A 16,078-nucleotide genomic window follows, 5' to 3' on the forward strand; every position below is an offset into this window, starting at 1 on the left:
TTTGGTTTCTAGTTATTAATGCTAACAAATATATATCTAATGTATCCTACTCAACTAATTAGTGAAAATACATGTACAGAAATTATTTGCATTAAAAAGACATTGCAAAACATATAATAAGCAAAGTCAGATTTAATCACCTCTTCATCGGCAAAATTTTACTTTATAAGAATTTATAAAAATCCCCGAAAATTAAGTTAAAGCTCATTTTTAGGTATTTCAAAACCAAATCTTAATAGACAAGATTACGATGACTGGAGAGAATGACAAACATGTTTCTCTGTTATTCAATGTGTCCTCTCTGCAACCCGATACCTCGTGACCCCGAGCCACTCTCGATCAAAAGACTAAGTGTGTTCTTTTATTTTCGCCACATTTCGAAATCTGTACCCGTCGGCTATTTAAATCCTCGCCTACACGATCTTTCACATAGCCGCCGTTGTGTCTAAGAGATCAAGATGCGCCAGTTTTTGGTTTTAGCAGCGTTCCTTGCAGTTGCCCTCTCTTGGCCATTAAAGGTAAGATATAGCTCATAATGAAAAATTCTAAAATGCCAAATGGAGGCCCGTGGTGGTCTGATTACAGACTCTCTCACCTTTTATCATCTACATTATTGCCAGATCAGATAGTCTTGTAAGTTACTCATCAAAAATTCTATTTTTATATATAACTTATTCGTCCTTACAAATAACTTATTCGTCCGAACAAATAGCTAATTCGTCCGAACAAATCCTAATTCGTCCGAACAAATAAGATTTATTTATTTTTTCATCTGATCCTTCCATGCCGCCTTATAATTTATTATTTAAGGCATCCCACTCCTTAATGTTCTTGTATCAAGGATTTCTTGAGAGGTATATCATTGAAATCTGTAGACAGCACATACTTAAAATATACAAATATAACGGTAGGTCAGTGTTAAGTCCAATCGTATGATGCTGCATACAATTTGTTGTGACCTTTTTGCACTTGAAATAGACAATTTCTATAATAGTTAGAATTTGAATTCAGTTTGCCTAGATATGTATTCAGTATCATTTTGACATAATATAATAGGGGGGTCAGTGATGTCAAATTTTAGATATATATCTTCAAAGGTAAGATTCTCGCAAAACTTGTCTTAAAAAATTCAGACTTTTTCTATATATTATGCTAAACGTGTATCACTCTCTCAAAATTTAATTTTGTACATGTCACACAGAACCTATAGAAGATGTCACAAACCTATCAAATGTTAAAAATGTGAATAATGAATAAAGTATAATAAAAGGAAAAGTATATTGAAAATTCATAAAATTGCTTCTTTCTGACATTTTCGTCTAAAAACCGTCCGCACGAAAAAAATAGTTCCCCCCAAGAACTTATTTGTTTTTTGAATTCAAATAGACTTTCTTTATGAATGTTGTGTAATTATGAAATAATAATCTTTCTTTGATGATCAAATTAATAAAATCATATTCATTATATAATGATCATCCTTCCAATGAAATCAAAACGTGAGGAGCGAGAAACCTTAAGCTGAAATTTGTAATTTTTGCTTGGAGGCGCATTTGCTACGGTTCATTGCAAATATATATCTTTTGTTCTGGGGAGCAACAATTATATAATTTATTTGTCAGTCATAACTATTCAATAGTCCAGATACAGGTAGGATTAAATTTATAGGTGCACAGTATTTTTTGTTTACTATCATTTCAGTCTTTTTATTTTATTTTTTTTTCAATTTGAAATGCAAAGTTTGCCTGCCTGTAGATGTTTACACAATTTTGTATTGAAATTAAAGTTAACTTGTTTGAGTCCTCGATGGGGTATACATGAACCCCCACCCTCACTGGGTAACCTCTGTGCAGGTATTGTGGGATTATACCTGACGTTTGTGTAGCACTGTGATATGCATCAAAGCACAAGCGGTATCAAACACGGAGAGAGAAGTCTTTAACCGGCCATCATGGCATTTAAATTTCTAAAAAAAAATCCAAAAGGATTACGGTCTTCTATAGAAAGGTGAACACGGGAAGGTATTCTCTAAAAAGAAGAGTAGTGTGCAAAACATTCTATAAAAAGAATTAACTTGATTTTTTTCTTCGTCGTAAATGTTAAACAGGTTTCATCGCTACCTATTATATTACACTGTTTGTGATTTTTTGAAATGGTATTTATAAATAGTAAGCAGCCTCGTTTTGCCGATAATTCCATGGATTAACTAGGGTTGCCACAATCTAGTCTGCGCACCCTTTTTTTTGCTGAATCATACATTATGTGGTTCTTCTCTGACCTGCCTTTTAATCTTTAAAATAACAACATCGATTAAACAGCGCAATGGGTTTGATTTTGGCTTCATACTATTTTTTTCATTTTTTTTTATTCTCAAAATTTTCGATCAAATTAAATATTTAATGACATTAAACTGCTTATCAACTTATCAAGTTGATTGTAACAGAAACAAAAAAAAAATGTTAGTGATTTCTGTGACGTAAATCCTAAACCTTAAAACTTAAGTATCAAATTTAAAACTATTTTTCTTGCGTCTAGTTCATTTTTAGTTTATAATATTTACATTTTTAGTGTCTTTGTCTTTAATAACATTATTAATCAAATCTGTTACGTTTGTTCAATAATTTCATTATAATGAAGGGAATGACATAGTTTCGATTTGATGCGCACACCATCATGGTCATCTCAGAATATTTAAAGAATGATACATTATTCCTTAGATTTATTGAGAAATGGCTTGCCGTTCAACTTAATTTGACCGGTACGAAGTGAAAGAGTTAAGATGTGCAATAATTCTATGTTTTGTTTTACAGAGGTCCGAAGGTGATTTCGAACACTGGTTCGGAGCCTACAATGTCGGCGAAGACGGTAAGTCACTGAACAAGGGCCTGCCAAAGCTCACGCGCAGCTTGGCGGACTACCTTGAGGAACGAACGTGTGTAATATCGTGTCCAGGCTCTTCGTCGAAAGCAATTCTTCAGCTTGCCTATATTATCGAGTGATTAGCTAGTCGCACAAAAATAGGCAAGAAGAGTGAGTTTCCTTCTGTCGAGAATTCAAGTCCAATTTTGTACGGATTTGGTACACGAAAATTGGGAGGGTTTTTTTTTTTTTTGCTTCACTGTCGCCTTTTCCAGGTTTGGTACTCTAAATAATATTATCACTCTCACTCCTCACTCCTAGCTGTGCGCGGCCAACAACTTGGTCATCGACACAAGGTTAATAAAATTGCTTTCGATGACGAATGTTCATAGTGACGTTGTTGCACACTACAGGTGTTTGAGGTAGAAGTGAAATACAGGTAAACGCCGTAAACGCCAATTTAAGAAGACCGAAGCATTTACATGCGATTGGTGTATTTTTATTTTTGTTTCTTTCCAACTAGATGTTAACAACGCTTCCCCGGAAGAAGCCGAGGCCTACAGAAAGAAACTGATGAATGACGCCAACCGCATGGACATGGCCATCAGCGCTCTCTTCAGTACGTTGATAAATCTATTCAATGACCCCAAAATACTAAAAACATTCAGGCATTATTGATCTTCAAATAATAATAGCCTCTATACCTCACTGAGCCTCAGATATCATTCATTTGACGTTTAGACATCGTCATCAATCTTCAAATAGCAGTGGCTTTCAGACATCATTGACCTTCAAACATCATCAACGTTTTTTAAAAGGGCATGAACCTCAAGAGATCAGACAATAATGAACTTTAAACTTCATCATCAACTTTCAAAATAGCAATGGACTTCAGACTATTGTGACGTCTAGAGATCTTCTTAAGTAGCAATGGACTACATGCGTTATTCATTTTCAAATAATAATATTTACATCTACCGAGTATGATTCCCTCTATTCCTTGTGGAAACTTAAGGTAATTCGTAGCTCTATAGAAACTATAGTCTGTCCCAACTCCCAAGATATCTATGCAGCACATTTGGACGATTTATAATAAAAATACACATACCTGTGAAAGAAGTGCAATTGAAAAAGTTGAAAGGGATAATTTTCAAGATAATTTCATTGACATATTATCATCTTTCTCTCGGAAAAATTCACAGGAATAAAAAAAGTTTCCTTACGGAGGTTTTTATGGGGATTGTTTGCATCTTTTCTCCATTCGGAATACATCGTGCAATTTTACAACATTATCATCCGGGTTTACTGCGATACAAAATCCCCGTAGACATTACATTTTTAAGCATTCTATTGAAACCTGATAAGCTAACAGGGGCGTTTCGAAATATTCGAAATCTTGGAATTTTTTCATACTTTTGAATGAACATCGTTTGAACCCTGAGGCATTTATAGATATCATGCAATTAAGCAAAATGTAAATCCAGGATATCTTGGGACAGAGTATAACAGGACTGATATCGACAGGCCTCGTTTATCGATAGGTCGAAACATACGGCGTCTGAAACTGACAGGAAATCGACAGGACTGAAATCATCTACACGTCTCGTTTATCGATAAGTCGAAACCTACAGCTACCTAAGAAAAATCACGGACTGCATGAAATTATCATGATGATGTCAGACTCAAATTCCCATAGGGGACGATTTGACTGTTTCTTTTATCTAACTTACCGATGTACATTAAAGTTATTTTATTAATGTAACTTTCTTTTTACAATCAATATATTATTTTGTTAAAAGAAAGATGTAAATATTTGTTAAAAGAAAGATGTTTATATAAACAATAAATGCTTCTTTGACGCGGGTTATGTATTTTTTCCGAAATGTCACAACCTTCATATCCCGCATGAATCATCAAAGTAAGCATTTTATTGTTCAAATAAAATCCACATAGTATTATTTAGCCCCAGATATCATTGACAGTCCGACATCATCACCAACCTTTAAATAGCAATTTACTTAAAGCGTTATTGACCTTCAAATATCAATATAAATGGCCTTTAGGTAGCCATTTTAACAATTAACGTCCGGCATCTTTAACCCTTGTATATCAGTGACCGTCAGACATTATTGACCTATAAATATCAGTGACCGTCAGGCATAATTGACCTACAAATATCAGTGACCTTCAGACATTATTCACCAATAAATATCAGTGACCTTCAGACATTATTCACCAGTAAATATCAGTGACCTTCAGACATTATTGATCATACATCAATCACCAATGTAATAATTGTTGTTCAATCCAGCAAGATTTTATCTAGTTTGTAACTTCTTTTTTGAAAGTTTAAAAACCCAAGCGGACCTCTCATATTTTTTAAGAGGGGGTGGTAGCAGCCATTTTTAGGCTATATTTACCTCCTTTTGACAAAAAACGGTATCAAAGATATAGAAAAATGTTTAATGTTCAAGGCTAAATTATTTGGAATTTTTCTTTACTAAAGTTTAGTTTATGGTCCAAAATATCATATTTAAAAGTTATATGCGATCTTAATCTTAAAATTAATAAGTTAATTTTTTGACCATCCAACCTCCTTAAATCAAGTCAGAAATGGCGGTGATGTTGGTGGTGGTGATGTTGGTGGTTGTGATGTTGATGATGGTGTTTTTGGTGGTGGTGATGTTGGTGGTGGTGAAATACTGTAGATGATATTTGTACTCTTTTACATCAATAGACGGTGACTTATCTAAAGCGGAGGACGTGTTCGATGGCCTTGGATTCATGATGGCCCTTGCAGAACATGACGCCAAGAACGGTAAGATGACTCTTGTATACACTTTTAGATTTTGAGAGGAACGACCTATAGATTTATTGATATATGTTATCATTCTAGATTTTATATTTATTCTTTATTTTATTTTATTTTATTTTTTGTCAGGAGAAAATGACATCGCCGCCCATGATATTGGAGAGAGATACAACTGTGTTGGTAAGCTTCTTAGGCCACCAGGTGGAGTGTCAAGAACTGTACCTGCGGGGCTAAAAATAAAATCTTGTTCATCTGGACGCTTAGTACTCTGCCACCAAAAACATCTTTCTATGCTAGATATTAGGCCTAGCCCCGAAAAAAATTCTATTAGATAAAACAATATGAATTTTTAAAAGCTTCACACAGTCCGATTTAAACCTCTGACTTATTAATTTAAGAGCAATTTTAAGAGCACGGTTAATGGAGAAAAATGTGTTTATGAGAATGTTAACGAATAAAGTCACTGAGGATAATTTAAACAGCGAGCATTAACATACAGTAATTCACTTGATACTAGATATAGTTTTGATGAGATGGAAGAGTTCTATTATATAAATAGTGCCTGTTTGGGAGGGTAACGGTTGAAATTGACACCCCGAGAAAACCATTGACAATGGTTCACGTGGGGTGTCAAATTCAACTGTTACCCTCTCAAACAGGCACTATTTATTCTATTATACTGAATGTCTTAATTCTATAAGAGAAAATTTTACTGCTTTTGTTTAGAAATAACGTGAATTTTACGGCGAACCGTACGCGCATGTAACAATTCGTTGTGTTACCCGTTGCCAAGTACGTTGCTAACGCTAAGGGTAATAGAACGGATTATCAACTACGTCTAGACAAATCACATTACAGTGTTTAACATGATAGTATAACCAAAGATAATAATGGTCTAGTGCCTTGCCGTTGTAATATACTTACAGAGCTTCAAATTCCATATTTTGTTTATAATTAATATTGTGTTGGTAATGGTCTGATAAGCCATTTCGCTTAAATGATAAACCAAACAGGCAGGTAATTATTAGCAATTTTAGAAACAAATGAAACATAGTGACAACTTTTCTTATATAATAAATTTACCATCGTTCAATGAAGTGTTTCACCGGTCATCCGTGATGTACTGCAAACCAAGAAGTTGTAATTATGTATCTCAACCTTAACACAGATAACGATTGAAACGTCGCAAAAATCAGATGATAACGTAATCTTGTTTTTGAATACTTGTAATAATTTTGTTTAATTCAAATCGTCGGAGTAAATCTTTAAAAGATTATAAATCATCGAATAATGTTGATCCCACATCTTTAAGTGAAATTTCATTAATTTGAATATTTCACCGTCATCGATTTTATTCTTTAATCGGATATAATACTATTTTGGTTAAGTATTATGATAAGTTTTTCAAGTTTGATCGATTTCTTTTTTATTAATTACAATTGGATTACAAATGATAATGATAATATAAATTGACATTTTTAACGCAGCTAGGTTGAATACAAAATTTTAAAAAAACTTCTAGTAAAATGAGATGCTAGTAAAAAAAACTAGTAAGAAAAACTTAGAAAATAAGATACTATATATAAATTACATACAGAATCTAGGTTAATTAGCTACTAGTAAAAAAAAGATACAACTAAAATAAGATACTTAATAATGCCTGACAATCGGTATTGACAGTTGATATTATCAGAAACAAAACAAGCGAGAGAAAGACTGAGCTCAAAAGTGATAGCCTGACCATAGAATGAAAACAACGAGTTCTTTATGGCAATTTCAGAATGGTTTGCAACAACTATTTTCAATTTTTACTTTTCCATGTTACTTCAAGAAAAAGCCGAATCCATTGATGATTGTGACAACAAATTTGGATCCATTCTGCAGTGCGTACAAGCTGGAGTTAGAGACCTTAAGAAAGTTCTAAGCGACTCATCTCTGACAAGTAGGTATTAATATGACTATTGATCAAGTACTTACACCAGTGCGTATATGCCAAATTCCATTAATTTTGTAAAAGTGAAGTAAAAAACATCCTTGATCGTGATGCAGCGTTATTATCCACACCAGCCATGTTAGTTTGAAAATATCACATACTAGTATACACAACTGTTGGAAGTAATTAAGAAAGCTGATTAAAGCCTCTAAAGTGTTTGACTGATGTGCTTGTATTCTTCCTATAGATGTCGAGAAAGTTTCCATAGTGAAGGGAATTTGCAATGGTCTCGGAAAAGAGGCTGAGAACATCTTCCAGGCGGCAGGTCAGAATAAAAACGTTTACATGAATTTTCGACATTAAAAAAAAACAGATCATATTTTTCTAAATATGTAATAATTCTAAATATTTAGTGTAAATTGTAACATCAGAGTATTAATATACATATATTGCATGGTGTCGAGTGACTCTCTATACCAATCACATGACGTGTTATATGAATTACATAGTGTCGATTGACTCTCTAGACCAATCACATGATTTGTAATATTTATTGCATGGTGTCGATTGATTCTCTAGACCAATCAGATGACGCGTTATATAAAATTATCATATTGAGGTATAGTAATATAATTTGGTACGTATTTTTAGGGGAATGTTACGGAGAAAAGGAAGAGAAGGAAGAGGTGAGTTAAAAACATTATCAAATGTCAGATAACATCTGGCGTGTTTCTGATATGACAAGCTGGCGACTTCAACGTGCAAAACTATCGTTTACTGTAATTATATAAATTTAACGTATACCAGTATTATATCGAATGATACAAATTCTAGAATAAGAAAACAGTGATGTTATTTCACGACACATAAGGTGATGGTGATCATCATCATCACCATCATTATCATCATCATCTTCGTCATCATCAACATGAGAGTTAGTCCTTGGCTAAGACCACTGTAAAAATATTTCGGGAACTTCTTAGAATTTGGTGGCCCTCTAATCGAAATATTTTTCCCAAGAAAATAATGTTCTGCTCAATGTAAGAAAAAGGCAAAAGTTTATTTCTGCCCTCCTCAACCCCTGAAATATTGGCTCTTCTCGTCCATGTTCTTGTAGATATGTAATACATATTGTACCTCAGCAACATTTTTATAGTTTTTGTGAGAATACTAGTCAATGAATGGAACTGAATTGATTTGACCAATCCTCAACATAACCTGTTGTTATAAATGGTCTTATGCCTGCTTGCTTTTAGAATCACTGGGAGGGAGCTTGGAGAGCCACACAGGAAGGTATGCGTTTTAAAACCTCTGTTAAGAAAATATACTGTAAACCAATTTTTCTTTCGCGTGCAAGATATTTTCGCGAGGCTCCTGAGAGCTTTGTCGTCGCGAATAAGACTGGAACTCATTAAACTCTCTGTATAATAGTTTCCGGAAAGATTACGTTGGACTTGCATGCTCGTACGAGTCGATATCTTCGTGAACTTGTTATTTATTTTGATAAATCGTTGAAATAAAAGTTGTCGCGAATAAAGATTGGTTTACAATAGATACTGTGGTTTCATCAATATTCGTTGAATACCAATTTTCGTGGATATCGTTATTAAGTTGATCCACGAAATCATTTGTTCATTGAAGTGCGATTTCTATTTACATCTTGTATTGATAGGGTAATTGACCACGAGTTTGCGTATCCTTGAAGCCGTGATTTTCACTTTATCCACGAAAATTGATACCCTTGAATATTAATGAAACCACAGTATTAGATATTATAAACAGTTTAAATGATTTGTGTTATGACATTATTATCTATGGTTTTATAACTTTAGCATGTAAACCTCATTCATTCAGACAGCACGTGTTTATTGTTGTGTTCTTTAATTTCCAGAAATTGAACGTGTCCCTGATGATGAGCTCAAGAGATACAAGGAGCTGATGAGGAAGGACCTGTGGGGACTGATACACGCCATCAATAGAGTTCTTACTGAAGGTAAGTGTCCGGACTGTCTAGTTAGTGTCTAATCTATAGCATAGTATGCAGTTCATAGTAATGAGGCAATCTAAGTGTTTGTATTATCCATTCCATGGTATTTAGTCCATGATATTGGAAAACATGACATATTGGTATGGCAATCGCTTTTCTGCCACTAGTATGTTGAGTACAGGGGGTGGCATTTAAATATTTTCCTGAAATAATGATACATGTAAAGAAAACAACCATGAGTATGATTTATTTTTGTATGTTAAACACCAAAAAGAAATCAGTCATTTCAAGAAGGCTGTGATGTAGTCCTGAAAACAATAATTCCCAAGATATATGTAAAATAAGCAACATAACTTGGAAACTTCTGCATCAACTTTCATTGCAAAATTTAAAGCTGTGAGAAAAAGATTCCATAAATTGAAGCCAGCAAACTGGTTTGCTGCCAGTTTGGATGATAGTATCTCATTACCTCCTTACTGATACCGAGAAATAAATCGAGAAACAGCGCACATGTTTGCGTGCAATAATTATACACTGTTGTTCAATGTGTGGCACTATATATCTACGGTATTCTATCCAAATTGTTTCAGACCAGTAAGCTACAGTTCTACTTGTATCTAACCCTTGACTAGATAACATATTGAAAAAAATCACACCATTTCTACCCCCATAAATCAAAAACACTTTGATTGTGAGTTAGGGCTTGATTTGCTAGGAGCTGAGAGATTGTCTGTCTTTGTTTTTCCAGCTGGAACCAAGGAAGACGAGTATATGATCGGCGGGGCCATTGCCGGTATGGCGTATCTCGCAGAACTCGACGCCAAAAATAGTAAGATGACGTAATAGTAAGATGACGTATAGCGAGCTGATTTTGGCGGAAGGCTTATCATTTTTCTTATTTTGGCGGCCTTTACAAAATAACGAACACAGTCAAGTATTCTTTCACCTAATTATCTACCAAATTAAACATCCGCCAAAACAACCCACTCAAACGGTATAACAGGAGTCAGAATATGATGTGTATTATCACATATGTTTGAAATGAATGAGTGATGAATATTGGTGAACAAGTATATGGAGATGATTTCACAGATTATGTCTTTGTTTGTCATAGATGCTTACACTTTGTAAAGTATTAGTTTTATGACGTAAGTAATACTTCAGTTATATTGATCATGTATGCTTAAGGCTTATAAAATGTTAGTTTTATGACGTAAGTAATAAAATGTTATGTTGACCATGGATGCCTACACCTTTATAAGTGATAGTCTCTTATGAAATTAATAGCAGTACTTCAGTTGTGTTAACCATGTACACAATATGTGTGCATAAACCTTATAAAATGTTAGTCTTATAGCACTAGTTAAGTACTCAGGCTTCGATTGTTTGAGATGAAATAAACATTATATCAACACTCATCTTCTTAAACCCTACTAGACTTTGATCCGTGCTTGCACGGGTTGACGTTGTATATGATATCGGACATTTACGAAATAGATACATCGATACACCGTATTGTTGCCAGTTACATAATAAAGCTTTAAAGGGGCATGGTCACGATTTTGGTCAAATTTTATTTTCCGTTTTTATTATTTACAATGCTTTAGGAATGCATTTCTAATGATCAAGTGAAATTTGGGTGGGCGTCGATGAGTTTTAAGCGAGATACAGGGCTCACAATTCTTCGTCATGTAAACAAGGCCCGTGCCCTGTTTTTGTTTACATAGGTTCAACATACCAGTAAAAAATCTTTTTCATGATGATTTGTCAAAATTCTTATTCATTTAAAACATAAATAAACAGTTCCTAACTATTAATACATTCATTTTAGGTCTAAAACTGGAATTTTCACTTCAACATTCAAAATGTAAACAAAGGCTTTGTTTACTTAGCGAGGAATTGTAAGCTCTGTTACTCGCTCATAACTCAACAAATGTCACTCAAATTTGGGTTGCCTATTTAAAATTCCTTACTGAAGCATTATAAACATTAAAATCGAAAAAATGATTTTTGACAAAAATCGTGACCTTGTCCCTTTAAGCCTACAATAATGCTATTAATTTCACTACACTCTGCTTAGTTAGAATAATATGTGTCTCGGGACAGGCCTATACCACAGTTAAAATGCCTCCCATATACCCGTAATAAAGCAAAAAATTGCAGAATCGCTCCAAAATGAAGAAAATTAATGAAGCTGCATTGAAAATAACAGTCAAATTATTCATAACAAACTGTTTTGAGCTGTAAATAACTTTCATCTAAAAATTTGATTCATAAGAATTCAACACTTTCTTCAGCAACGTTTTTTTTCACTCCCTTCGAGTTGGCATTCGGAACTATCGGGATTTTTCATATTAAATGCATTAAGTAAGAGTTATCTATCGTATTTCCTTTGATAAACAGAATATATATATATATATATATATATATATATATATATATATATATATATATATATATATATATATATATATATATATATGACAAATTTTCAATGAAAATTTTCACCTATTTGTAATATCGTTTCTAAGTTTATCTATGCAAAAGTGATATTGTGGAAACAAAAACTAAAGAACCTCCCGTGATTTAGCGTGATTGTAATGCGCATGCGCAAAATTGTCAAATCCGAAAAAGTCATATGATTTCCGGATTTTTTTTAAGGAATTTTCGTTTATTATCAATTAGCGAAGCTTGATTGAGAAAAAATAAAAACAAATTGGTAATCTTCAAAAGCCAATAATGTTTAAAATATGTAAAACAAATGACAGTACCCTCCGATTTCTCGGTATTAAAGCCCAAAAATTCGAGTCTTTTATTTTAATATAATAGTAGTAAAGAAGATATACTGTTGTGTGTACACTTTAGATACTTTCATTACTCTTTGACCATGTTATTAGTACATGAAAAAGTATTTTATTTGCTGGATAAAGTTTTCGTTCATACTGTATGCAACAGGTGTGTTTATATCCTGTAAGTTTAATTAAAGAAATATTTCATTAATTAACAAGTATATGATATATGCTTCGTAAACTGGTTTAATGCAGACTGATCTTGTTTCAGCTGAATCCTCCGTCGCAGCGGCCCCTCTCCCTGAGGGATACAATGATGGCTGTACCAGAGGTAGGTACCCTACACGTTTGTTAAAGATTTCAAGTCGTAAATGCATTTTATGACGTCAAAGCTTGTCTATACATGGGCGGTAGATTTCAAGTCTTATTGCCTTTTATTATCCCAAATCCCGTCAAAACACGGGCGGTAGATTTCAGGACTTATTGCCTTTTATTATCCCAAATCCTGTCAAAACAAGGGCGGTAGATTTCAAGTATTGTTGCCTTTTATTATCCCAAATCCTGTCAAAACAAGGGCGGTAGATTTCAAGTATTGTTGCCTTTTATTATCCCAAATCCTGTCAAAACACGGGCGGTAGAGTTCAAATCTTATTGCATTTTCTTATCCAAAATCCTGTCAAAACACGGGCGGTAGATTTCAAGTCTTATTGCCTTTTTTATGTCAAAGCCGTGCCCTGTGATCCGGAAAATGTCTTATACTTAAGTCAGAATTTGTACGCAGTATAAAAGTTTTATTATACATTCAAAAGCAATTTAAAATGTAATTTTGAATTGTTCCCCTATTTTGAATATACATGCAAATTTTAAGTGTCAAGCTTTGACTAATAAGTGTTTGTAATAGACAGAAATTTTGAAGATTTTTCATGATCCAGGGACAGGGTTTTACACGGGCAGGAGATGGCAACTCTAATTTTATAATGATTTTTTTACGCAAACTTTACACCATAAATTACAATACTGTAAAAATACACCAACGTTATTACACTGTAATCATTTCCTACTATGATATACATGACTCCCAAAGTAACTTACTATATATATTTTTTTCGATTTTATTATAGATTTATGAGGTTAAAATATTGTTATGATTTCCCTGTTAAACTTGCTTCCCTATAAGAGTGAAACTGAAATGAACCAAATGAACTGAATCATTATTAGTTACTGTAATAGACGTAACAAGAAACTGTTACTACACTGCATCGATTCTGTTACAGCTGATTTTGACGCCGCGGTTTCCTGTGATGCTAAGTTCGGCAAGATTCTTGGCTGCATCGCTGGAGCCGCCGGTGACTTACTCGATAAACTAGAGACTCAATCAGGTAAGTCACTTAGTGCCAAAAAAGCCATCATTTACTTATACAAGAAACTGTAAGTAACTTACGATTAGTTAAGTCACCGCGTACTTCTCTACAGATTGGAGATTTTAGATTCTCTATTGTAAGTCATTTGAATTGGTATTTAATCTCTACAGATTGTAGACTCTCTATTGTAAGTCACTTACGTGTACTATCAGTTAAGTCACCAGGGAGTAACCTAGGAGACTGGACACTCCCGCGAACGTCACTGTCAGTAGTACTCTCCCGCGTTATAAACTAGTTTTCAGTATCACTCCCCCGCGTAAGTCTCTTAATATCAATATTACTCTACCGTAAAAGTCACTTTCTGTTAGAATTACTCTCCGGCGTCAGTGATTACCCTCACGCATACTTCACTAGTACAAAGAGTGCCTGTCTGGATGCAGTTTGGATACTACAGTATCGTAAATTGCTCTCTGTGAAGAATCAGTGTTGGCATATTTTGTCGCCATGAAGGGCCCTGGTGTTGTTCTTTCCAGCCATTAGATATTATAAAAAAACGGATAGGACTTTATACGTAGAATGGCGGCTTAACCATTATCAACACCAACTAACTGACTTGCATTGTTTCATTCATATATTTATCTATTTTACAAAATGAAGTCTTCCTTTAATGGAGTTAATTCGAGAAAGTCATCGTCATTTTTTATACGCCATTTCCTGAAAATATCCATATATTGTTTTGTTTCTTTTTTCCAGCTGTTGAGTTTGTTGGGTATGCCAAATCAGTTGTGGCCCTGATCGCAAAAGAAGCAGAATACATCGGCAAAGAAGCAGGTGAGAGAGAGAGAGAGAGAGAGAGAGAGAGACAGAGAGAGAGACAGAGAGAGAGACAGAGAAACAGAGAGAGACTAAACAGCCGAAACGAGAGAGTGTGTTAAGAACTCGTATCCATGTGTTGCGTGAAGAATTAAATCCAGCGTGACGAATTTATTAACTTAAGCTCATTTAAGAAAATTTTTAAAAAACCAGCAATGATACATTCCTTGAATTACTTCATTTCTCTTTTGTTTACTGAATAGCCCTATCGAAAGCTATTTACATGTAGTAAGCAACCTAGCTATGTGATAGCAGCTCATTCAGAAATAAATCGCCCCGTGTTGTACTGTGTAGGTGAACATGTAACAAAGCAATGTAAGTCACAGAGATCTGATTTCTATTTTCAATTTGTTTTTCAGAAGCCTGTTATCCAGAGGTAAATATTTTTAACATGTTTGGTTACTTTTTGAATTGGTATTTGGCGAAATCAAGTTTAAAAAATACAAACAGTAGAAAAAGAAATATCAAGCTCGTTAATTTTTGTACCTTTACAGAAATTCAGTGTTCTGATAATAACCATTTACATGTATGACTGTAATTTTATATTGACCATTGATACTTTTATGTTTATAACAATCTCCATTTTGTGTTATCAATAAATAAATAGGAAAGTTTTCAGAAATTGTGCCTTATCCCTTTCATATCACCATCTGCAAATAAAATATGCTCAGACCACTGACCGGCATTTTCTTTGTGATTTTAAGGAGCGCAGTCTGAACTTGAGTAAGAAGCCGACCAACAGGCTGGGCCATGCCAAGAAGAGTCTGACTAGTGCCAACAAGGAGGAGCTGAAGCGTCTGTTGAAGGAGTACCTCAACAGCCGGAAGTAAACCAAACCGAAACTAGACCGAACCGGAAGTTATTATTAATTACTCTACACGACGAGAATCGCATGCCCAAGGACAATCCTTTATTTTTCTGATTTCTAACATTTAAAACATTTCTGTTTTGATAGAAACATTTTTGACAGAATGAATATATTTACCGTGCCATTTTAATAAATTAATTTTTCTTGCAAAACCCCTCTTGTTCTATTTATCGTTGATAGTCTCGTTGAATCATTATTAGATACATTAGATATTTGTTCGTACTCAAATAAGCATATAGAGGGTATGATTGTCATGAACATTTCAGGCTATATTTACCTTCTGTGGTCTACAAACAAAAGGGTTCTGTATCGGAAAACGTTTAATTTTAGAGCAACATTATTTTGGTGGGGTTTTTTCTTTACTAAAATACATTGAATCAGATCTTAAAATTTTCATATTTAAGTGTTGCATGCAGATCTGATCACTGGCACCCAACACTATAAAAACACTTTTTCTCATTATGCCCCTCTTCGAAGAAGGGAGGGCATATTGCTTTGCTGCTGTCTGTCGGTCGGTCGGTCGGTCGGTCGGTCGGTCCACCAACAGTTTCCGTTCATTTTCTTCACAGAGGATGAACATATTGAAATGGAATTTGGTA

At 34.1% G+C, this 16,078-nt stretch overlaps 1 protein-coding gene across 1 annotated transcript; it reads left to right on the forward strand.

Annotated features, from left to right (window-relative positions):
- Positions 1–375: 375 nt before the first annotated feature.
- LOC128159742 (uncharacterized) lies at positions 376–15,631 on the forward strand. Its single transcript, XM_052822927.1, has 16 exons — positions 376–518; positions 2,808–2,862; positions 3,380–3,475; positions 5,594–5,674; positions 5,798–5,848; positions 7,500–7,610; positions 7,849–7,926; positions 8,253–8,287; positions 8,858–8,894; positions 9,493–9,594; positions 10,337–10,417; positions 12,649–12,708; positions 13,652–13,756; positions 14,492–14,569; positions 14,971–14,987; positions 15,316–15,631. Exons 1-16 carry the CDS (start codon positions 459–461, stop codon positions 15,439–15,441), a joined length of 1,173 nt encoding a protein of 390 aa, XP_052678887.1. The 5' UTR covers positions 376–458; the 3' UTR covers positions 15,442–15,631.
- The last annotated feature ends 447 nt before the right edge of the window (positions 15,632–16,078 follow it).

The sequence above is a fragment of the Crassostrea angulata genome, chromosome 8, assembly GCF_025612915.1.
Source record: "Crassostrea angulata isolate pt1a10 chromosome 8, ASM2561291v2, whole genome shotgun sequence".
Classification (NCBI taxonomy): domain Eukaryota; kingdom Metazoa; phylum Mollusca; class Bivalvia; order Ostreida; family Ostreidae; genus Magallana; species Magallana angulata.

Excerpts from the sequence above, each read along its gene's own strand:
- LOC128159742 (XM_052822927.1), top strand. The coding sequence starts at position 459 with ATGCGCCAGTTTTTGGTTTTAGCAGCGTTCCTTGCAGTTGCCCTCTCT. Across the intron at positions 519-2,807 it reads CCCTCTCTTGGCCATTAAAG|AGGTCCGAAGGTGATTTCGA; the intron begins GTAAGATATAGC and ends TTTGTTTTACAG. Across the intron at positions 9,595-10,336 it reads CAATAGAGTTCTTACTGAAG|CTGGAACCAAGGAAGACGAG; the intron begins GTAAGTGTCCGG and ends TTGTTTTTCCAG.